This window comes from Astyanax mexicanus, chromosome 22, assembly GCF_023375975.1.
Source record: "Astyanax mexicanus isolate ESR-SI-001 chromosome 22, AstMex3_surface, whole genome shotgun sequence".
NCBI classification, from domain to species: Eukaryota; Metazoa; Chordata; class Actinopteri; order Characiformes; family Acestrorhamphidae; genus Astyanax; species Astyanax mexicanus.
Genome location: NC_064429.1, coordinates 23,387,230 through 23,411,461, shown reverse-complemented (window position 1 = coordinate 23,411,461; position 24,232 = coordinate 23,387,230). Strand labels below are relative to the sequence as shown.

Sequence of the window (24,232 nt, the reverse complement as noted above, 5' to 3'; positions counted from 1 at the left end):
TGAGCAACTTATTTGACAAATTATTATGGCTAGACGACTAAATCAGAACATCTAAAGTAATCTAAGTAATCTAAGTAAATCACAAGTCACACGTGATGTGTGGCTTTCCATGACCCTGATATGGTCATGAAGTGCCTTTATTTGGCTGGTGCTTTTAATGCTATGGCTGATTGGTACTGTATATATGTGAGTATATATTTATCCCTGTAGTTGGATAGCCACATTATATATATACAGTGTGTATACTGTATAAATATATGCATACATGCATTTGTGGACTGCGATTATCTCCAGGGTCCTGTTCCACAGTCAAGAGGTTTCAGGTCTTTCCATCTCTGCCTCTTGTTCTGTTTATGTGTGGTCTGTGTGTGTGTGTGTGTGTGTCTGTGTTTAAGTGTGTGGGAGTTAAAGAGCCACATAACTGACGAGTGGAAAGGGAAAATCACTCGTGTCAAAATAACTCCAGAACTTCAGCAGAATTTTATTTATTCTTTGCAGAGAATGAGTGGGTCATTATTTCAGCCAATCACATCAATCTTCATTTTAATTTGGTTACTGAACTGCATCATCATTTCAGGCTAAATGTCGCAGGGACTTCCTGCCAAAGATGCCATTAGCGGCCCTTAATGACGAATGTCTTCACTTGGTGTTGCTGGCTAAGTGAAATTTGGCTGTATTTTGGCAGGTTCTCATTAGGATAATAAAGCATACACAGTTTAAATAGACTGCAATGCCAAAAGTCATGACAGAGCAATATGCAAACTGAACATCATAAAGTGTCGCTTTAAGCAATGGCTTTTGGTTTAGGAATGCCCACACCTGTACAAATTGTGTGGTGTGAGGTTCAATACTGTCCAGAATGCAGAATGAAAAGATGAAGTAAAGTATCAGAGTTTGAGCAAGACCTAATAGTGGAGCCAGATTTGCATTTAAAGTTTTGCATGTATTTTAACATTTTTCGATTCATAGTGTCATATGTGTCTATATTATGGCACAAACTAAATAACAAAGTAAAAAAAAAATTACTTTAAATTTAGTCGATCTGAACAAAAAAATTTGCTGTCAAGTACAGTCACAAAGATCATCAAACGTTATGATGAAACTGGCTCTCATCAGGACCGCCACAGAAAAAGGAAGAGCTAGAATTACCTCTGCTGCACAAGATAAATAAAAAACATTATAATAAAAACATTGAATGAGAAGGCTTGGACAAACTTTTAACTGGAACTGTACATCATAGAAGCAATTTATGATCTTGATCGTGGTGTCTGTGGCCAAAATTTTCCATACAAACAGATTAGACAAGGGTAAGACAATTTATTTATATTGCAATGTATCCTAAAGTTTCAATCGCAAGTTATAGTATCGATATGAGACCTCAAATATGGATATTTATATTAAAACATCATCACTCTCCCTCTAATTTGACTTACTAAAGTTACTGCTTCATTACTCCATGTGTTGGCGCTCATCAAGTGAATAAAATAAATCTGTGGTAAAAGAATATTAGTAGTCAAATTGTGGGAAGCTGATATCAATGAATTTTTTATTTTTCTCGTGAAACTTTGACCACATATGGAGACACTGCTTGTACCATCTAGTGGTCAACAACACGACAACATTACACTCAATTGATTGAATACAAGGTATCGGGAATCCCAGTTAAAAGTTTCTATAGCCAGTCCAGACAGAACCATGGGCCAGGAAAAATTCTCATCCGATTTTGCGTTTGAAACTAGTTTATTTACTTACTGTGGGAAGCAAACATTTTGTGTTTGGACTAATTGTGTCCTTCTGATCCCAAATGGCAAGGATCATTTTAAATAAACAAAAAAAAAATACTTGTTAGGTCCCACTAATCGCTAGGGCTGCAACTAATGATTATTTTGGTAGTCGACTAATCTGACGATTATTTTTTCGATTAGTCGATTAGTCAACGATTATTTCTGCATGTTCTCCATCTCTAAAAACAATAAAAACAGCTGAACATGAGATTCAAAAGGCATTTAAATGTCTGGATGTTCTTTAAATGTGGAAAGTACTGATATTTAGTAAGTAAATATATAATCTGGTGTGTTTGGACATTGTCGATTATATCAACTAATCGTTGCAATACATCATCCAATTAATTATTATCTTTCAGGCCTTTCCAACATTGTGTTTACAAATCCTGGCGACACTGCTGTGTCTGATACTGTATTTTCATTCGTTCCAGCATGCCACACACCACCACTACCATGTTTGGTAGAACTGCAGTTCAGATAATGGTCCACCACCCTGGTAATTTATGGTCAGCCATGCTCCTCTGGTGGTCCCTTTCCACTGCTGGGTAGGGTAAATGGGGTGAGGAGGGTTAGGTGATAAATTGTGCAGGAACAGATTCTGCAGGGCTACAGTAAAGTGCACCCGTGTGATGCAGTTGTTCCTGAAGAAGCTGAGGTTTGAAGATTCCTCCGTGACAGTGTCAGATTGGCCTGGATGTCCTGCACCACTGAAGCGTAATCAGCCCTCACAGTCCGAGGCGCTAGTCACTCAGCTAGGAAATCAAAAGCCCACAGAGGCGTGACGAGCCAGGACTTACTGCTGTCAGTCAAACTTCTTCCCACAGTGCATGATGTGAACATCGCCAATTAGATCCACTCCACTGAATCCCACACAGATCTTACACGTAATCCAAACATTAATTCAAGAGACAAGACGCACTTACATTTTGTTTACTGTATTACTCATGGTCGATATTTTAATAAATAAAAGTAATGTTAGTCTCTGTTGCTTTGATGCGCCTGTGTTGTCTGGTCTGTTTTTAGATCTAACTGCTAGATCTAACCACCTAACTGATCAGTCACCAAGACAAATACAGGATTCATCTCTGAAGATGACCCATTACCTGCCATTCGGCAAATCTGTGGAGATGTGGAGATCTGTGGAGATGGCTTTTGGTTTACTTTTGGTTTAGGGCTGCACAATATTGGAAAGATTTTACATTGCAAATGTTCTTTTTTCGACAATATATATTTTGCTATATTAAACAATGCAGGGCCCGTGACATCACCACCCCGCCCCCACCCACGCGCTCGCGTCTTGCATCCAGGGCTGATCAAGAGCTGAGTCGAGCACTTAAAATCCGAGGAAAACAGCAAAACAATAGTAATCGGCCCTTTAATCAGGCATTTATATGGCTTTTTAAAAGAGAAATTGCAACTGAAAATTTCTGCGTAAAACTGCGCAGGAGTGAGGTGCACAGCTTTACAAGCACATGCCTAATCACGTGGATGGCGGCCATGCGGTTACCTCGTGTTTACTCCTGCCCCCCCACTTGCGCTACCCCTTCCCCTCACGCTTCTCAGGCAGCAGCAGCCTGTCACTCACACAGACACAGAGACAACGCTGTGTATGTAATTCTTGTGTCAAGAATCAAAACATTGTAACATGGCAGGTAGACTTGACAGACCAACATTTAAAATGATTTAAACTGGTCCTGCAACCAGTGACTCTACCTTTATTGAATGCTTTTCTGAATTCCTGTGTGCAGTTTCACAAGGACAATGCTATTCCAATATACTACTGCTGTACCAAAAGCTTGCTTTGAAGACGTTATGAAGATGTTATGGCATGCAGTAGTGTGTGTGTGCTGTCTCACATATCTCTACTAGATCTAAAACTCAAAAGAAGACACAAAAAGACAACTTTTGCTTTGTCTTTGCATCTGATCTGTAATTGATGTGTAGGGGAAAGTACCGAGATATTAAGTAGAAGGAGATATCTCCTATTAGATTTTTCTTTCCTTTGGGTTTGGGGTTGAATTTGCATTACTTGAAAAAACAAGATTTAATTGATTAAGGTTAAGTCAGGCTTCATTTGTGAGAAATGCAATGGAATTGATCTTGCCTTTTTCAGTCCCTGTGTATTGGTTTTAAAGGCATTCAACCAAAATAAATTGCCTTTGAATCGCAATTATTGGGTTCAAGCACTTGATAAAGGTAATAGAGTCACTAAGCTTTGGGCTCAGTAAGGATTTTTTCTGTCAATTTAAGAATAACAACATAAAACAATTAATGGAAGAATTATATATAGTATCATTTTAATTTTATATGGCATTAGTATGTTAATAAGTTGAAAATAAATTGACTGTGAAGCTCCTTCTTCTTCTTCAATATCTATCTTTTTCAGCAATACTACTCAGCTCAGAGAACCAGAAACTTGATGAGTGATAAAAAATGTAATGTTTTTAGGACATTATAATTATGACATTAGTGTTTTTTTTTTCAAACCAAACTTTGAGTATTGATGTAGGTCACAAGCAGGTCTAACATAAAACTTTGACTACTTTGGTATTTGTCAAAATGCTCAACACATATAAGTGTCCCCATGTTCTTAAAATATGCATGCAGACATAGTAATAAGATGACCAAGCATTTCTGCCGTGAAGTAACTGAAAAAGGCAGAAAATCCAATAACACAGTCACAGGCCTCAGTGAGGGATTTAGTGGAACCACAAAATTGGATCTCACACCAAGATTTTCTGCACTTTTTAAAAAGGTTAAGTATAATATGATGTTCCAGGCTCCAAAACATTCTACTGTGCAGTTAAATCAAGATGTAGCATCTAAGTGCAGACAAATCAATTGGAAGTTGACCCTCCTCCCCATTAGGTGTATCTGTCTTGAAGGTGTTTGTCTTTGAAGGAGCACTTTAAATTTGAAATGCTGCAGTAGATCATCCTCTCAGAGCAAAATAGACTTTTTGTATTCATCTGCACCGCCCTGCTCATATTTGTCTAGTTCATTTTTTCCAAGCCCAATTACAGAGTCTGTTGGCATTGTGGCTGTTGTGTTTGTTAGCATTGAAGCTCAACTCTGCTCCAAACCTTCTGAGCTGACCTGCTGTCTTTCTCTTAGCATTGTGGTTTTAACCCTACTGAACCTGGCTATTAACATCATGACTAACAAGCTCCAACACTGCTGAGCTCAACTGCCGTGCCTGTTAGCATTGTGGCTCCAACCCTGCTGAACCTGGCTCTTAACATCGCAGCTATTTGGCTTCAACCAAACAGAGCCTGGTGGTTAGCATGGCAGCTAACATGCTACAAACTTTCTGAGCATGAGCCTGACAACAAGCCTGATTTAAACCCTGTGAATCATTACCACTGACTGTGTTAGCATCACAGCATTTAAATCTGCCGAGCCCAACTGCCGAGACAGCATTGGGGCTATCCTGCTTCAAATTTTTACATTTTTAAAAAGGTGTATTGTATCAACATATTGGTAGATGACTCAATGAATAAAAGATCGGTGGATCCTGAACCTGTTTCATTGTGCACTCTACCATCTTGCGTGCGCAGTGCATATGGACAGACACAGGCTAACATATAAGTGTATTACTTGTATGATTATAGATGTGTTTAGCCTCTCTCAGGCTAACATATGAGTGTTTCACTTGTATGATTATAGATGTGTTTAGCCCTCATGCTCTTCCTGTATTAGCCTGAAAGTGTTTAGCCTCTCTCAGGCTAACATATGAGTGTTTCACTTGTATGATTATAGATGTGTTTAGCCCTCATGCTCTTCCTGTATTAGCCTGAAAGTGTTTAGCCTCTCTCAGGCTAACATATGAGTGTTTCACTTGTATGATTATAGATGTGTTTAGCCCTCAGGCTCTTCCTGTATTAGCCTGAAAGTGTTTAGCCTCTCTCAGGCTAACATATAAGTGTTTCACTTGTATGAATATAGATGTGTTTAGCCCTCAGGCTCTTCCTGTATTAGCCTGAAAGTGTTTAGCCTCTTTCAGGCTAACATATGAGTGTTTCACTTGTATGATTATAGATGTTTTTAGCCCTTGTCCACTTCCTGTATTAGCCTGAAAGTGTTTAGCTTCTTTCAGGCTAACATATGAGTGTTTTACTTGTATAAGTATGGACATGTTTATCCCTCGTGCACTTCCTGTATTAGCCTGAAAGTGTTTAGCCTCTTTTAGACTAACATATGAGTGTTTCACTTGTATGATTATAGATGTGTTTAGCCCTCATGCTCTTCCTGTATTGGCCTGAAAGTGTTTAGCCTCTCTCAGGCTAACATATGAGTGTTTTACTTGTATGATTATGGATGTGTTTAGCCCTTATGTGCTTTTGGTAATAGTCTGAAAGTGTTAAGACTCTCTCAGGCTAACATATGAGTGTTTCACTTGTATGAATATAGATGTGTTTAGCCCTCATGCTCTTCCTGTATTAGCCTGAAAGGGTTTAACCTCTCTCAGACTAATATATGAGTGTTTTACTTGTATGATTATAGATGTGTTTAGCCCTCATGCTCTTCCTGTATTACCCTGAAAGTGTTAAGACTCTCTCAGGCTAACATATGAGTGTTTCACTTGTATGATTATGGATGTGTTTAGCCCTTATGTGCTTTTGGTAATAGTCTGAAAGTGTTTAGCCTCTCTCAGACTAATATATGAGTGTTTTACTTGTATGATTATGGATGTGTTTAGCCCTCAGGCTCTTCCTGTATTAGCCTGAAAGGGCTTAACCTCTCTCAGGCTAACTTTCGAGTGTTTTACTTGTATAAATGTAGATGATTTAGCCCTCATGCTCTTTCTGTCTGTATTAGCCTGAAAGTGTTTAACCTCTCTCAGGCTAACATATGAGTGTTTTACTTGTATGAGTATAGATGTGTTTAGCCCTCAGGCTCTTCCTGTATTAAGTGTGTGAAAGTATTTGGGATTCATGTTTCACCTGTTATAAATCTGGAAGTGTTTTACCTGCAGGTTCTGCCTGTATGAGTCCGGAGGTGTTTAATGAGCCTGTGCGAGAGAGTGATGGATGGCTAATGGGAGCTGAGTGGTCCGCTAGCTCTGCATGGCAGTTTCGGTGGTTTGTCATCCACTGCAGTCTAGACTAAAGGCCAGATTAGTCACTGATGTACCGTACAGTGAGTGGGTGAGCGGCAGCTAGGCCCACTGTCAAAAAATCCATCTGCTGCCGTACAGCCACTGGCTACAGCGAATATCCTGTAACGAGGATGTTCTCAGAAATGAATAAATCGATGCTTTGCGTCTGATGCGTTCATGCCAACTGTACCAAGGCGGATCTCCTCTAGCAGACTTTACAGAGAATCAATTTTAATTGTTTTTTTTTATGGGGGTTTGGTGGATTCCAGGATTGACCAAGGCTCAGATATGCTTATCATATCGTCCGTACATAAGAGACCGGTAATTGGAACTGTCTTGATCTAATGGCAGTGAATGCATGTGAGGAATATCACCTCACATCTTTTAAAGCCTTTAATAGCAAGTTTCAGTTCATAGGCTACGTTCTAAGTGTCGCCATTATGCAGTCGGCACGTTTTGATGCCACGCTCAATACAACTTGACGACTCTCTCTCTGCATGATATTTTCTGGCAGCGCTGCAAATGAGCCCTCAAGCCTCGCCTTGACAATTAAATTAGATGACATTGTTGAAGCCCTGGCTGCTTGGCGTAATAAGCCGTTTTAATGAAGGGAGAGAGAGAGATATTCTGTGTGTGTGTGCATGTGAGTGTGTGTGTGTATGTGTCACAGTGCTCAGTGCAGTGTGAAGCAATGCCGTTATATACAGAAGACAGTAAAACAGGGCAGGTGGGTATTGCATCCCCTTTATTATACCAGACATAGACACAGGCAGAGCAAATCTCCATAGAGAGCTTACAAAAACTGGCTAACATCCCCGTTCTACACTAAACAGCATTTGTAACACGGTAGGTGTTCATAGCTAAACGCATCCAAGGCTATTAGAGGCCTCAGGTTGGTGTTTTTGCTTTAAAGCTATTTGCATGTAATTTGCATTGCTTTGTATTTGCTCTATAGAGAGCTCTGGAATTGAGCGTACATGATTTTTACTGTTGAACACCTGCATACACAATGCTCTATTCCGACCAGCATGCAGCCGTATATATTTTAACCCCATCTAACGTTCAATTACAGTGAATGTGTGAGGCGCTTTGTACAATAGCCTTTCCCCCATTACATTCTCTCACTAAAATTTATAGGAATGTGGTTAAACTGAGCAAAATAAGGCTGACAGCAGCAGGAAAAACTCAATAAGACCATAAATAAGAAAAAAGCTCAATAGGAGAAAATGACAATTTGTCCCTTTTTTGTTCTACAAAAAATCAATGAACATGATTTATTACATATATACCAGATGCAATGACAGTGTTTAACTTAAGCTGTACACACCTTAATCTATTAATCTTAATGAAATTGACCTAACCCATGGCTCAACCAAAACTTAACCTACACCTTAACCTTAACCTGAAATTTCGTTACCCACACCTCAGCCTAAACTTAACCTACACCTCAGCCTAAACCTAAAATTAACCCACACCTCAACCTAAACTAAACCTTACCTACACCTCAACCAAAACTAAACCTACACCTTAACCTAAACCTGAACTTTCCTTACCCACACCTAAACCTAAACCTAACTTAGCCCACACCTCAACCTCAACCTAAACTTGACCTAACTCGCACCTCAACCTAAACCTAAACTTTTTTTAAAATAATTTTATTTCATATTTTTCCCCATTTTCTCCCCAATTTTGTTCAGCCAATTACCCAACCCACTTATTACCCAACCTAAACTAAACTAACATCTCATCCTAAACCTAAACTTGGCCCACACCTTGGCCTTGACCCACAGCTCTCACGCTGACTTTTTAATGGGCAATAAATTGTTCCAGAAATTATTATAATGGCATTTTTATATTTTATTTTCTTTCATTTTTTTCATTCAACATTTGTCAACAAGGTCTGCTCTGGAAGCGTTGCTTTCTGGTCTTTTTGCTCAATTTTAGTGGTAGTGTTTTTTTTGTTTTGTTTTAGAGAGAGAATTAGAGTTAACAAAAAATGGAAAGGATACATCAGTTGCGGCCTTGTGCAGAATAACGGCTGCATTTCTCTGTATACGAAGGGTTCTTTACTTTGAAACAGCCTCTGTAGTTTTCTTAGGCTAGACATGCAACCTACTTTGGCTGCATCTTAGTCTTTAAGATGCTTTAGCTGCTTTTTTCTCAATTCTAAGTTATAGTTATCTCCTAGACAGACACAAGACATAGAAAAAGAATGAAAAGGAAGCACTTTCTTCTCCCTCATTGTTCACAATTGAGATGACTTTGAGCCAGACACCTGTCCTCCAAATTGCTCCCCAGACGCTGTGGGGGCTGCCCACTGGTCGCAGGTCACTGCCTGTAATCACTGGTTTGTGATTGTGTGTGTTTACCGCCATGGATGGGTTAAAAGAAGAGGCTAAATTCTGCTGGATCAGGGATGATCTGAAGTTCAGTATGAGTGGATGGTAGGATTACAGTGTATTGTGCACTATAGCATGTTAATCAGGAGGTACTGAGAATATAAGCCAGATAAGAAAGCCTATTTCTATACAGCATAATAGGAATGCTAATGGAGAGAATTATCATTATAATATGTTAAATTTCAAATCCACCTCACGCAGAGAGGATAGAAGAGGATCATCACTGTTCAATCCCCTTCAACTAATAGATTGGAAAAATCCCACTGAGACATTGCTCGGATATTTTTGGGGATGCTGATTGCTCAACAATTCAACGCCAAGCTATTTCCACCAAAATAATTAGCAGCAGCCAACATGTCTGTTCACTCGATTTTTTTACTCTCTGCCTCAAGTGCTGTTGTTTTAATAAAAGCTGTGATTGCAGTGGCCGCCACCTTCACTGATTACTCTGGATTGCTCTGAACTTCTGTTGTAGATACTGTAAAAATGCTTTGATTTACGTCCTCACAATTTTAATGTTTGTATACCACAAAAAGCTGTAATTTATGCTGATGCACCAAAAGTCATGTGACAGGAACTTCCATTGTGTCCCATGACTTATGTCATGTGCCACCAGTGCTGAAGACCAATACGTTGACCATAGGTTATGCATTTGGGGCCTCCTGCATTAAATGTGGATGGGATTTGTTTGGAGTCGTTTTTTCTGTTTGCATGGACAATTCTAGCCAGACACAGCAGGTCACGATCCTTACACCTACTGCACTGTCCACTGTAGGAGGTAATGTCTTCAATTATGTATTTCCGGTACACATGCGACACTGTGAGTTAATAAAAAATATTAAATACATGTTTTTACACTTCAGAAATGACATGTCCCATCCATCCATCAAATGTCTCATTCCTACCAGAGGCATATTATATCTACCCATTATTATTAGTTCAGAGCATTAATGTTCTATTATTAATAATATCTTCTGTTGAAATCTGGTGAAATTCTAAAAGACACACCAAAATAATTTTTTGGTTGGTTGTTTGTTTCACCATTAAATAAATAAAACATTCTGTGTAAGTATTTTTGTCCTGCTTTATAAAGAAAGATGTTTTTGGTAAACAAACAAATGCTGTGGCTAAATTAGCTCAGCTGCTGTTACTATCCTAGTCCTGTACAGCTTATATCTTTCAGCTGGAAAACAGACAATCTGTAAAATGGTAATAAACTGATACCAAGTTTGAGTAATGATGTGGAATGCATTTAATGCGTTTAATGTGTGCAAGTAGAGTGTAAAAATGTACTTAATAAATCGTCTGTTTCTGCCGGCACTCTCTCATGAGCCAATATTTCATCAAAATTATTTGACATTTTAACTAATTCATATTAGCAATAAAGTGCTGTTTCTGCCATGTTTGGCTGAATATTTTTAGTTGCCAAATATTAAGTGCATACCTAGAAATTCCTTTATTTTTTAAATTGCTATATACAATACAGACAAAAATATATTGCAATGTTAATATATCACAGAACTACTTTAAACCATGCTAGTTTTGCTGCTTGGTTTCCTGCTAGCCACATACTGGACTGTCTGAATTGGGCAGTGAAATGTGAAGTATGTTTTGAAATTACATTTTTCGAATGTTTTGTTCCAAAAAGGGAGAGCTAAATTCCCTTCTGTGTGATCTGTGCCTCAGAAATGAAGCACTGGTGCGTAAAGGAACATCCATTTCAGGCAGCGAACAGCAGAACACTACAGCACCAGAGCACACTGAGAAATGTCAAAATCTCAAATACCTGTTAGTGTGTGCAAGTTTTGTCAGGTTTTTCACTTTGAGGCCTTTATTTCTTGTGTCTGTTCACTTCCTCTGCTTTCAGCCATGTCTCTGAGTCTGCAGGGATGCTCGGTTAGTGTGTGGGAAGTTGTGCCATAAAACCGCACGCTGACAGCTCCGTCCCCTGCTGCTTGATGTGTTTGTAAGTGTTTTAAGAGCTTCAGTGTTGTTGTTCAGTATGATGAAAATGAGCAGTTTAGTTTTAGTTTCTGCACTAATTCTAATCTAGTGTTCTTTCTCCAGCTCTGGAATGCTGGGATGTTAAATATGTAAATCGGTGAACCGGCCTGTACTTAAGAGCGCGGTGCTGTACTGTATGTATTACACATCTTTCCCTGTAGCCCTAATCAAGCGCTACGCTGCTACCTAGGCTTTCATTTGCATATTAATCATGCCTCGTAATGCCATGCCTGAGGATTTTTGGTGCCATGTTAAGACTTAGTCTCCAGGGTAACTTCAAGTTATGAAACAGACTCTAGTCTTAGAAGCTGCTCAGAAGCTCCCAGGTTAGAAAACGTTTAACTCTCGCGCAGATCAGTTTTCACTCATTATATAGTAGTAATTGGAAACAGCTCTAGAAATGTGTAGAAGCTCATTAAGCTTCTCTACTTATTACATCTAAACTTGTACTTTAACATGATAAAATGATATCCTGATGCCACAACATGACATAATATTATTTATTTAGAAACCCATCTGCCACAGATCAAAAGGTATAGACCATTACTTTGTATCATAAATTATTATTAATATTACTATTGTAAGCAGCAAGCAAACCTTCTAAGGGTTAGAAGGGCCTTACTGCACACCACTGCATTTAACTGTATATAAAAAAACATAGGTAAAGAAGTAGAGTAGCCACATATTATGAGAATAGGTATTTCGAGAAAGAACTATTAATCCAGAAGGGCAGTAATATTGGATTAGCGGGCTAGGCTAGCCAAGCTAAACTCCTACCTAGCGTACCTGTTTCTCCTCTGTCAGCTCATGAAGTTGGTGAATGGTTCAGCGTTGCTGACACTGTCTGTTTACTCTGTTGTCCTCTTTGCCCGATACAGCCAGTCTAATCATGTGTGTGATGTTGAAGGCTGCATTTTACAGACAGCTTGTCTAGACAGTGACAGTATCGCAAATTGCCTGTACTCGAATGCAGGGGACCTGGAACATCTTAGCAGCTTTTCTTAAATCCCAAATGTCTGGAATCTGAGAAACGGCTCTTCTTGGCAGACAAACACATTTATCAGGCAGCTTTTTTACATCTGTGATGAACTTTATGTAGGAAACAGTATTTTTATACTGCACTTTATACACTGATTGGCAATAACATCAGTACTGCCTGTGTTATACTGACCCAATCCACACATTATATAAATCCTTCAATTCGTGCGCACTGCAAGAGATGAAAGTGACCAGAAGTCATTCATTTTCAATAAGAGTCAGCAACACCCACTGGTGTTCTGTGACGTGGCCATGAGCGAACTCATGCTCAGCTCTATGCAAACAACGAGCGAAAAAAACCTCACAGAATAAAACATCATTTAAAACCTCAACATCATCCCCTGGCTTTTTTTTATAACACATCAAGTCGCAGTAGGATTATACATCAGCAAAAAAAATGAAGATCTTCATCAGCATCGCTTCCAAAGTGTTTGCTCACTTTATTCCAGTACTGCGTTCTGTTTTCACACATGCATGCTGTTTTTGCTGTTTTTGGTTACATGCTCTTAGAAGAACTATTACTGAGCTAAAATCAGATGTATAAAGTACCGGAGACCCAGCCTTCAGTAAAAGTACAAGTGCTCTATTAAAAAAGTGACTTAAGTAGAATTTAAAGTGTTATTTAAGCTCCACACTTAAGTGGAAGCACTGAACATTTTTTGTACCGTATTTTTTTAGACTATAAGGCTCACCAGATTATAAGGCGCACTATCAAGTAACGCCTATTTTCTAGTCTATTTTCATACATAAGATGCATTGTGCGATACTAGTGAGGAACAGGGGTGTCGCCATGTTTCTCTTCTATTCAGCAGGTCTCGCCGCTGGGTGGTGTTAACAAAAACATTTTTTTTTAAAGTCAAATGAGCGCTGGGTGTTAATCTACACAGATTTCTATCCTGAACACTGTTCATTTGGGTGAGTAAAGCACTTACGTTTATTTACAATATGCTTAAATTTTCAGATTTCCTCTAAGCATGGGTGCAGCAACATTAGCCTTAGCTATGGTTAGCACTTGTAAACGCCACCCGACAGAGCTACACTGAGGAACCCTGAGTGTTTCTGTAAGCCAGGGCGATATTAGCTAGCGGTTCGTCCCACGTAGCTTGTTTAAACATGAAAACACACAGACTACAGTTCGATATTACTCACCTTTGGATGGCGAAAGAGCTAGCGCTGTGGTTAGCGGCTAATGCTAATACTGCACCAGCCTCACTGCAACTCCTGGATAACTCTGTTCTTCAGCAGTGTGGCTTTACTGCTCCTTTCAATTTGACTGGTAAAATTAATGTATTAATTAATAAAGACAGGTGATAATGTGGGTTTGGAATGATTCCTAACAAATTATTATAACTGTAACAAGTAACAGCGCAGCACATAAAACAATGTATCGGAGAAAAAATGTTAAACTTATGGAAAGTAAATATGGAAGTAGGAGAAAAAATACTACTCAGTAGATACAGATACAGCAGGCTAAAATACAGCTCTCTTAATTAGATTTATAGATCTTAAATCTGAGAATGATGTTTACATAAATTTGCATGATAAATAATCATTAAGCTGCAGAAATCTGTTTATAATAGGATTATAATTATAAAGTGCATGCAAAGGCACACAGTGTTCTTCACAGTGTTTGGTGGTGCTAATGTTATGGCTGATTGGTTTTAAGAGCTTTATGTAATAACACATAACACAGTTTGAGGCAAATGTCTGGATGATTTAGGCATGCAGTTTGCACAGTGCTAATTAGCGGGTTATGGGCTTCCATTACTCATTAGCCCTTATTAGCCTGCCACATAGCCTCAGTGCTAAACTGCAGAGCTCTGTAAATGTATAAGCATTTAGAGAGAGTGGGAAATGTTTTAAATTTGATGTATTGCTTAAATTCTCCCTTAAGGATGAAGTTACAGCACAGATTAAGGTAGAATGTGAGACTGCTGCTGAATAGTACCTGTGATTTGCAGGAATAACTGTAGGGTTTGCTGGTGGCCCGAGCCGGGTGTCCCCGTGAGGCCGTAACTGCCGGCCATCCAGCCGGCTGCTCAGGGTGCTATGGGGCTCTGGGCACTGAACTAATGCATAGCGACAGCAGAGCCATAACACGGCTCTCCACTTCCATCTGCCGTTTCCACTGGAGAAGTGAAGCGTGACTGCTGATTGAGGCGAGTGCATTGCATTACAGGGCTTTACTGTGTGCTGGTACAGCTCCGGGCGCATCCGAGAGATACGCTGAGCTTTAGGGCGGGTTTCTGCTCTTTGTGTGAGCTTGCTGATAACGGTTCTGATGTGGATGGGTTATAAAATAGGATGTAGCAGCACTTGATGAGCTTCACTAATCCCTTGAACTGCTAGAGCCTGTATATGGACCCTATATGTACTGTAACTACATGCCTGACTGTTGTGGTTTTAAGTTTCTTTACACCCATCATATACATTTTACAGGACTGTTTCCTGAAAGTCGACTAGTTGAATCATCAGTCAAAGACCCATCAGTCATTTATACATCGATTTTTTGAAATAAGTAAAATAAAATATTAAATAGAATATACAAGCTTAGTTTAAATTTAAATACATATGTGCTGTCCGTCTCATTATTCCACAAATCCATATATATATATATATATATATATATATATATATATATATATATATATATATATATAAGCTTAAATTTTCTAATTGCTAGGTAATTATATAAGGCAAAAAACATGAACAAATCGTCATAATTATTCAAATTCAACTGAAGTCAGGTATGGCCTCTCATCATAAATGTTATCATGTATGTTAATTTCTATTAACTGTTGTTTTTGAGTGCGACAGCATAATATTAAATTTTAAGGCTTTCTTAAATCAAATCAACCACAGGCTCATAATTATACATACAGGGTTTAAAGTACAGCTCTGGAAAAAAATTAGGAGACCACTTCATTTTCTGAATCAGTTTCTCTGATTTTACTATAGGTTTATGTTTGAGTAAAATGAACATTGTTGTTTTATTCTATAAAACTACAGACAACATTTCTCCCAAATTCCAAATAAATATATTGTAATTTAGAGCATTTATTTGCAAATAATGCAAAGAAATCAAGTGTTCAGAAATCAATATTTGATGGAATAACCCTGTTTTTAATCACAGTTTTTGTGCATCTTGGCATGTTCTCCTCCACCAGTTTTACACACTGAATTTGGATAACTTTATGCGGCTCCTAATGCAAAAATTCAAGCAGTTCAGCTTGGTTTGATGGCTTGTGATCATCCATCTTCCTCTTGATTATATTCCAGAGGTTTTCAATTCGGTGAAATCAATGAAACTCTTCATTTTTAAGTGATCTCTTATTTTATTTTATTACATACTGTCTATAAAGAATTTGGTCAAATATCTCTAACTTGGACCTTAATCAGATACTTTTGGAAGCCATCAGCAAGCTTCTGGCAAATTTCTGGCTTAAATATTTGATCACTCCTAATTAAATGTGTTGGTTTCCTGGCATTAGTCTGACTTTCAAGCACTTCCAAGAAGGGCAATTCCAAAAGATTAATATTAGCCTGCTTTATCCATTCCACAGCCACCTTGGTTTTGTGTGTGTGTGTGTGTGTGTGTGTGTGTGAGGTTAATTCTGTTGGAATTATTGCAGGAGCTACTCAACTAAGTAAAGAAAAAAAATACTTTGAGAAATGGTCAGTCAATGTGAATGATTTCGAAAAAAAAATTAAAGTATGCTCAAGTGCTCAGTTATGACAAATTTATTACATGATTCCTTATGTGTTCCTTCATAGTGTGGATGACTTCTGTAATAATTTACACTGTTGGAAAAAAAAATAAAAATAGAATGAGAAGATATGCCCAAACGTTTTACTGATTCTGTATGTATAGAAAATATTTAAATAAAAAATATTTTTTAAATATTTCCATGTATATTGTTTATGGCATTTATCACAGATTATAGTTCATTACATGGTGCATTGTATGAATTCATAATTTCATTTTCAAAAGTTTATAGCTACAGACATTCATTGTGGGCATTCTTTGTCATTGTTTCTATGTATTTATATTGCTCATATTAATATCAGAATTATGTAGTAAATACTACATAATTAATGTACTACTAATAAACATATTGTGATATAAAATTTTGGTCATATTTTCCAGGACTAATGACATAAAATATGACTACAAAATACAAAAAGCACAAGTGTATCTAATGCAGCTACTGTACACGTGAAGTGCAGTGTCTTGTGGCTCTGATTCTTCGACAGCAGGTCCTTATATAAAAGAAACTGAGGGTGTAAATTCTCATCTTTTCCACAAGGTGTCGCTGTGTGGTGTCTATAATAGAGCCACCAGCCTCCTGACTTCACTTCATCAGTGTTACGTAACAGCAGTGTTCAGGGGACTGGAGGATGGCAGAGATGCTGCAGCTTATTCACACAGCAGCCTCTCAGTTTCTGCTCAAACATCTGAAGAGCCTCTTTTATGGATTACATTCAATAATATCTGCACAGCTGCCGTCATTTAACACAAGAAAGCAAAACAAATACAAACATTTACACAAACAATAAGCAATACATTCTCCCAGGATTATTATACTGTCATATAGATTGTTCTAATAGTATAAACACACATACTGTTCAGTAATAATCATCATTCTACACACATCTCAGCACACAGTGGTGGTGCATGTGCCGCACAGCTGTAGTGGAAGGTTGTAGGTTTAATTCCTGCTCTGGATTCTGTGTATGAGGAGCTTGGTGTGTTTTGTACCTGGGAACATATTTTTTCTACATTATAAATGAATACTGTCATCCAGACGATGAAGGAACACATAAGGAATCATGTAATAACTTAAAAGTGTTTAACAAACCAAAATACTTTGTGAATCATTTAGGTGGGATCTTTTCTGGGGTGCTGTTAACTTGCGGTTTCTGACGCTGGAAACTCTGATGAACTTGTCCTGTGCAACAGAGGGAACTCCTGCTCTTTATGTCCTGAGGCGGTCCTCACTTTAAGGATACTTTCAAAGTTTTTGAAATTTTTCAGATTGACCGAACTTATATATATATATATATTTTTTTTTCCCGTTTTCTCCCCAATTTACACGGCCAATTACCCAACCCACTCATTAGGACTCCTCCTACCAGTAGAGATGCCCCAACACCAGGAGAGTAAAGACTAGCACATGCCTCCTCCTCAACATGTAAAGTTAAGTCAGGCACTGCCTCTTTTTAAACTGCTGCTGATGCAGCATTGCTGAGTAGCATCACAGTGCACTCGGAGGAAAGCGCAGCGAATCAGTTCTGATACATCAGCTCACAGACGCCTTGTGCTGATCGACATCACCCTCTGGAGTGATGTGGGGAGAGAGTGCCATCCACCCACCCAGAGAGCGCAAGGCTAATTGTGCTCTTTCAGGGCTCCAGTAGCCGATGAAAAGCTACATGAACAAGATTTAAACCAGCAATCTCCTGATTTAAGTGGCAACACTTTAGACTGCTGGACTCCTGAAGTATTTTTTTATTTACTTAGTTGAGTAGTTTTTGCCAGAATATGGATTAGACATTACTCAAATAGAGCTATTCACTGTATACCAACTCTACCTCTTCACAACTTTACAACTGATGCTCTCAAACACATTAAGAGACAAGAAATTAAAGTAATTAACTCTTAGCAGGTTCAGCACAGCTGTTAACTGAAAGCTATTCCAGTTGACTCTACCCTTTAAAACTGACTGAGAAAATCCAGCCAAGTTGTGCAAAGCTGTCTCTATCTAATAAAGAGGTGCTACTTTAAAGAATATAAAATATAAAGTATTTTCTGGTTTGTTCAACACTTTTTGTATTTTGTGATACAGATTTGCTGAATGGAGTTCCAAACTGAATGTGCTCTCGTACATATTTTCCTGAAAAGTGAACATATGCTATTACATGTTTATTTTATTTTATTTCCAGGTGTTCTTAGGTTTCAATACTATTTCTAATAGTGAATTCTACCAAAATATATCTCACTATTTATGTTTCAGGAACTATTTATGTTTCACTATTTATGTTTCAGTTAGCACTGCTATTAACTACATCCAATAAGTTGGAGAAGTTTTATAGTTCTTAGTGTGGGACTGATTTAATGAGATGTGCAGTGCAACCAGCTTGGAATATGAAGGTGAAGTTGGTGAAGCTCATCCAGCTTTTAAGTCTAGTTTTAATTTCGAAATTAATAATTTAGAAATGTCAACATCCAAATTAGAATGGAACACAGCATTAGCTCTTATCTTATGTTAGCAATGCAAAATTTAGAGCTCACAAAACAGTACATAAAACAGTTAAATAATACTGAGCAATAAAATCTTTTAGGTATGTGATTTTCATTCATTTAGTTTAAAAATGTTGTTGGTTCATTACTCACCCAGGCCTAATGAGCACCATCTGATTAGTCTAACAGAGAATTGTAAATGAGAAATGCATAAATCACTTGTTTACGAGGTGTTTCTTATTGCTCTCGCTGTTTCCTGTTGTTGCCAGTCATGGCAATTCCTAATTGCTACAAAATCAACCCGTCCAAGGCATTAATAGAACTTGAATGGTCGAAAAATGCCTTTCGATTAAAGGTCCCCCCAGGCTGTTCTTCTCCAAACACGAATTAAGTTACTTAGACACATTAATGCTGTGTTGTCTGATAACATGAGGTGTCCTTTAGGTGAAAAGGTCATTAGTGAACATGATTATGCTCATCTAGGTGATCGTTGGGGTGTTTGGGATGTTAACTGTTTACCAGTAGACGCTTTAGATCTGAATCACTGTGTACAGTATCCAGATCTTTACTGTAGACCTGTGTATGTTCATTCTAGGAAGCAGTGCTGCTGTGTGTAAGCATTAGATTAGATCATCACCAGTCCATTACCAGACCATTATCAGTGAAGACTGGATCCACCCTGTGTACCTCATTAAACAACCATTATGGGAATGCTGTATTTGCAACATTTCCACACTGGAGACAAACCATCTTCACTGATGGTAATGATAAGTAGATATAATTTAGGAGTCACACAGAGAGATAAACTCACAATATACACTCCAGAACTAAAATACTATTACTAAAATACAAAAATAATATTGACACCATTCCAGCTTTTTGATCGGACGCATAGTTTTTGCATTAACTTCGCTAACATCCAATTTTTGTAGATAAATGGGATGCTTCCATTTCAAAACTACTATTTTATGGAAGCTCCCACTGATTCACTGTTGTTTTGATCTGCACTTGTTTATTTGTTGTTTTATTTTCATCCCTCATTTCTACTATTCACTCCCATTCAGTTTTGCCAGACAGCAACCAAACTGCATATACTCCACCAGATCAGGTCCCAATGCTCTAATCCAGAGTGATACTAACTCCCACTCATATATTTGTCATCTGTGATCTCCCATTAGCTTCCATTTGATTTCTTTTAAGCCCAAGCCATTGAATTTAATTGGTCCGGTATGCAGCCACCAAACTGGATGTTCTTCAATAAAGCAGGTCCCAAGCTCTAATCTACAGTCATGCAGTGTATTTGTAACTGTAGGTCCATTTTTATAATGTTGTTATAACTGTCCCCCTCAACTGGCTCTTTAGGGGTCTCTGCCCACATTTATGTAAAGCTACATGTATTCATCCACTCCACACTCTTAAAAAATTCTCTTTAGGAGTTCACTACTAAACACAATCCCTTATTTTGCTCAGAGAGTATGGGAGCTTGTTGCAAACAAGTTTGAGTAAACTGAATTTGTAATAATAAGTTACTTTTTTTAAACTTACGTTTAGAAACACACAAACGTTTATTTTAAAAAAGGGCTTTCCAATAAACGGCAGTCGAAACTGAGCAGGCCAAAAAACAGGACAGTCTAAACACGATTAGTGGGAAACAGCATAAAGACTGAGACAAAACACAACAAGCAAACTAAACAAAACTGGCTAAGGCAAAAACAAGGTTAAAACATGACTGGTCAAAAAGAAATGACAAACAGACCGCCTTTTACTCACACAGGTGAACATAATTAAAATTCAGGTGATGATGATTTAGAAAACATGGTATATTTGCATTTAAGAACAGGCTAGACTGAAAAGCATAAACTTGTATTATTAATTTGTTACATTGTAGTTCTGTGTACAACCCTGTGTTGCAGAAATTAAAAATTGTTTTTTACTGTCTGATGAACCTAAAACTAAAACGAAATGCATTGTTTCCTCTGGAATATTTTATTTAGCTTTCTCTCTTCTCTCCCAGTCTTTCTAATTTCCCTCTCCCTTTTCTCTGAGGTTGAGATTGGAGGACTGAGTTGGGAACCATAACAAATCTCCATTCCCTCCATTCCATCTTCTTTTTTTTAAGTTGGTAATGGTACATTCCAGTTCAATTTTTTTATGTTGGAATAAATCCAGTTGACTGCACAGACTTAAGGGCAGCAGCTGCTGGCTGCAGGTTGCATTATATTATATTATTTATTCATGGAATATGCATCAGCTATAGGAGTATCTAAAATCAAAACAGATAGATGAGTTAAAAGAGAGAAAGAGCAAGAGAGAGACTGTGTAAGAGAGAAAGAGACACAGTAAAAACTGTGCTGACTTCCCTATAGCTATTCCTTTTGGGGAAAAGGCTGTTAGTAGATCTGTATATCCACTCAGGTGTGAGCTTCATGAGGAACGACAGAGAGAGAGAGAGAGAGAGAGAGAGAGAGAGAGAGAGAGAGAGAGAGAGAGAAAAGACCATGTGGACAAGTGAGATAGAAAGCAACTACAGACGGGAGAGAGAGAGGTTGGTATAGTGCGAGAAAAAAAGGAAAGTGGAGTAAGAGGTGCAATAGAAAAAGGAGAGAAAGAAATCAAACAATATAGAAGTGAGAAAAGGAGAGAAAGTATGGGCAGGAAAAAAACAGAGGACAGACTACTAAAGAGAGAAGATGAGACAGAAGAAGGGAGAAAAAGATGGGGAGAGAGAGAGAGAGAGAGAGAGAGAGAGAGAGAGAGGGGTAGAACAGGAGAAAGTCTCAGAGAGAAAGAACTGTGGTGCCTCCCCTGTAGCTATGCCTTAAAGAAAAAGGGCTGTTAGTGCAAATCTGTACATCCACTCAGCTATGGGCTACATTGGGAAAGGCATGGTCAGAGACTGGATGGATGGATGGATCTGGATAGAAAAAGAAATGTTTATGACTAAGTGAAAAGAAGAAGAAGATGGAGTGGAAGCAAGAAAATCAGAGAAAGAGAGACAGGTCAGAAGAAATGGAAAGAAGCAGAGAAATACTTTAGATGTAGAGAGAGAAGGATAGAGAAAATGAGGGAAAGAGTACTGGAAGGTGAAAAACAATAGATAAATAAATAGAAAAAGTACAGGGGACAGAGGAAAAAGAAACAAAAAGTGAGTGAAGTAAAGAAAGGAAGGGAGAGAGATGCACTGAAGAAGAGAGAGAGGTAAAAAAAAGTGCAAGAGAGAGAGGGAAAGGGAGATAAAGAGGGGAGAAAAAGGGAGACATAAAGAAAAGGGAGAGACAGTAGAGGGAGAGATACAGTAAAAGAAGATACATTAGAGGGAGAAAGAGGGTAAAATATGTGAAGGAGGGAGAGAGACAGAAGAGAGAGGGAGTCATAAAGGAAGGGAGTAAAATTCAGAAAGGCAGGGGAGATGCACTAGGGAGGAATAGAGGGAGATAAAAAAAAGAGGAGGAAGGAGATACAGAACTGGAAGTATAGAAAGGAAAGGAGAGACCGACAGACAGAAATAGAGAAAAAAATGAGAAAAAATAGAGTAAAAACTGAGAAAAGGGAGAGAAAGTGTTGGGTAGTGACAGAAGAAAGAGAGAGACAAAAGAAGGGAGAGAGATGTACTAAGGAAAACGTGTGTGAGAGTACTAGAGAGAAAGAAAAGAAGGGAGAGAATATAGCAGGAAGAAGAAAAGATTTAAGAGAAATAATACAGGAGGGATAGAGAGAGACAGAAAAGAGATAGAATGACAGAGTGTGAGTAAACAAGAGTAAGACAGGGGAGAGGTGTACCGGGGAGGAATAGAAAGAGAGTGAATGAGAGAAGGGGAGTATAGTACAGGGAACTAAAGGAAGAAGATACAGAACTGGAAGTATAAAAAAGGAGAGAAAGAGAAAGACTGAAATAGAGTGATACAGGAGTAAAAACTGAGAAACGGGAGAGAAAGTGTTGGTGTGAGATAGAGAGTAGTAGAGGCAGAAAGGAGGAAGCGTGAAGTGTAGAGAGTAAAGATAGGGAGGGAAAGCGATAGAATGACAGTGTGAGTAAACAAGAGCGAAGAAAATTAGGTAGAGAGGAAAAAGATAAAAAACTGAAAGAAGGGAGTCAGAAAAGGAGGGAGGGAGAGTGAATGAAGGAGGTAAGGGGAGGGGGAGATGCACTGGGGAGGAATAGAGAGAGAGTGAATGAAAGAGAGGGAGAGAGGAAGATAAAGGAAGCTAAAGAGAGGAGGAAGAAGATACAGAACTCGAAGTATTGAAAAGGAGGGAGAGATACGGGCAGACAGACAGAAATAGAGAGGAGACGAGCAAAAACTGAGAAAAGGGAGACAAAGAGAAAGAGGTGAAAGAAAAGAAAAGTGAGAGAGTACAGGAGGAAGAAAGAGAGAGACAGAAAATGAAAGAGAGGGGAGCCAGAAAGGAGGAAGAGCAAGTGAAGAGAGTAGAGATAGAAGGGAATCAGAAAAGGAGGGAGAGTGAGTGAAGTAGATAAGGGGAGGGGGAGATGCACTGGGGAGGAATAGAGATAGAGAGTGAATGAGAGAGAGGGAGAGAAAGGGAGCTAAAGAAAGGAGGAAGAAGATACAGAACTGGGTGTATAGAGAAGGAGGGAGATAGAGAGAGACAGAAAGAAATATAGAGAAAAAGCTAGGTAGTAATAGAGGAGAAAGAGCGTAAAAGAACAGGAGTGAAGGAGGAGAAAGGGAGGGAGGAGAGAGAGGTAAGAGTCAGTGAGTGAACGATAGAGAGAGTGATAGAGTGATAGAGAGAGAGAGAGGCAGTGAGTTACAGGCAGGGCTCTCTCGCGGCTCCCCATGGCCGGGCTGCCGGCGGCTTCCTCTCCTGCTCCTTAGCCGTGAAGCGGTGCACTGATGGCGGTCAGACTCGGCGAGTCTCCGGCCGACCCGGAGCCGGACGCGCGGAGCCTGAGAGCGGCGCCGCCGCACCGACTCATGGGCTCCATCTGCAGCGACGGCGGCCAGAGGTACCGCACAACCACCGGCCAGCCTCTCACTCACACACACACACTCACACACATGCACTCACTTTCTCACACACACAGTGATGTACTGCATGCTTCATTACGCGTGGGAACACGATACCACGATATCACGAGATCGATATTACTGCTGCTAACACGTTTATCGCTCCGGAGATGCGCAGCTCGAGCTTTACTATAGTGTTGTATAGCCACGAGCACGCGCGCGCACACATGCACAGAGACAGAGACACATTTCTCTGCATGATGCATGACGATTTTAGCTGCTGCACAGGTTGAAGATAGTAGTTTTTGCAGCGTTTTAGCCTCAATTCTGTGCTGCTGGTGCTGAACTGGACTAGACTGGACTGGATACAGTGTAACACGATACTCTGCCAGACCCCCAGAGCTGAAACGACACCTGCAGTGCTGGATGTGCTCTGAGGGGCTTCATCTGTGTCCAGTTGGATTGATCTCTCTGCACTGTAGGTGTTCCTCCAGCTCTGGGATTGCGCTCTATGGCATCTGTTTCCAGTCCTCTGATCCGTATGATTGCTGAAATGCACTGAAACCAGCACTGCTTGTTCTAGTTCAGTTCATACCAGCAAGCAGCATTTATTACTTAACAGGGGGCTGCTGCAGATACAGCTAGCTTTCCAGTAGTGCACCGAAGAGCTGAAGTGCATTGCACCAATTTTTATC

General features: G+C 39.0%; 1 protein-coding gene across 14 annotated transcripts in view; it reads left to right on the top strand.

Annotated features, from left to right (window-relative positions):
* The window catches only part of kcnt1b (potassium sodium-activated channel subfamily T member 1b), a 144,770-nt gene that overhangs the window by 21,701 nt on the left and 98,837 nt on the right, over window positions 1–24,232 (top strand). The window contains exon 1 of one of the 14 annotated variants that reach the window (XM_049470790.1): window positions 22,621–23,536. The exons of 12 other annotated variants lie outside the window; for them this stretch is intronic. In XM_049470790.1, the coding sequence (XP_049326747.1) occupies window positions 23,424–23,536 (113 nt within the window). In that variant the 5' untranslated portion in view covers window positions 22,621–23,423. Of the gene's footprint in view, window positions 1–22,620; window positions 23,537–24,232 lie in introns of those variants that run through there. One more of the 14 variants, XM_049470793.1, reaches the window with a different exon arrangement.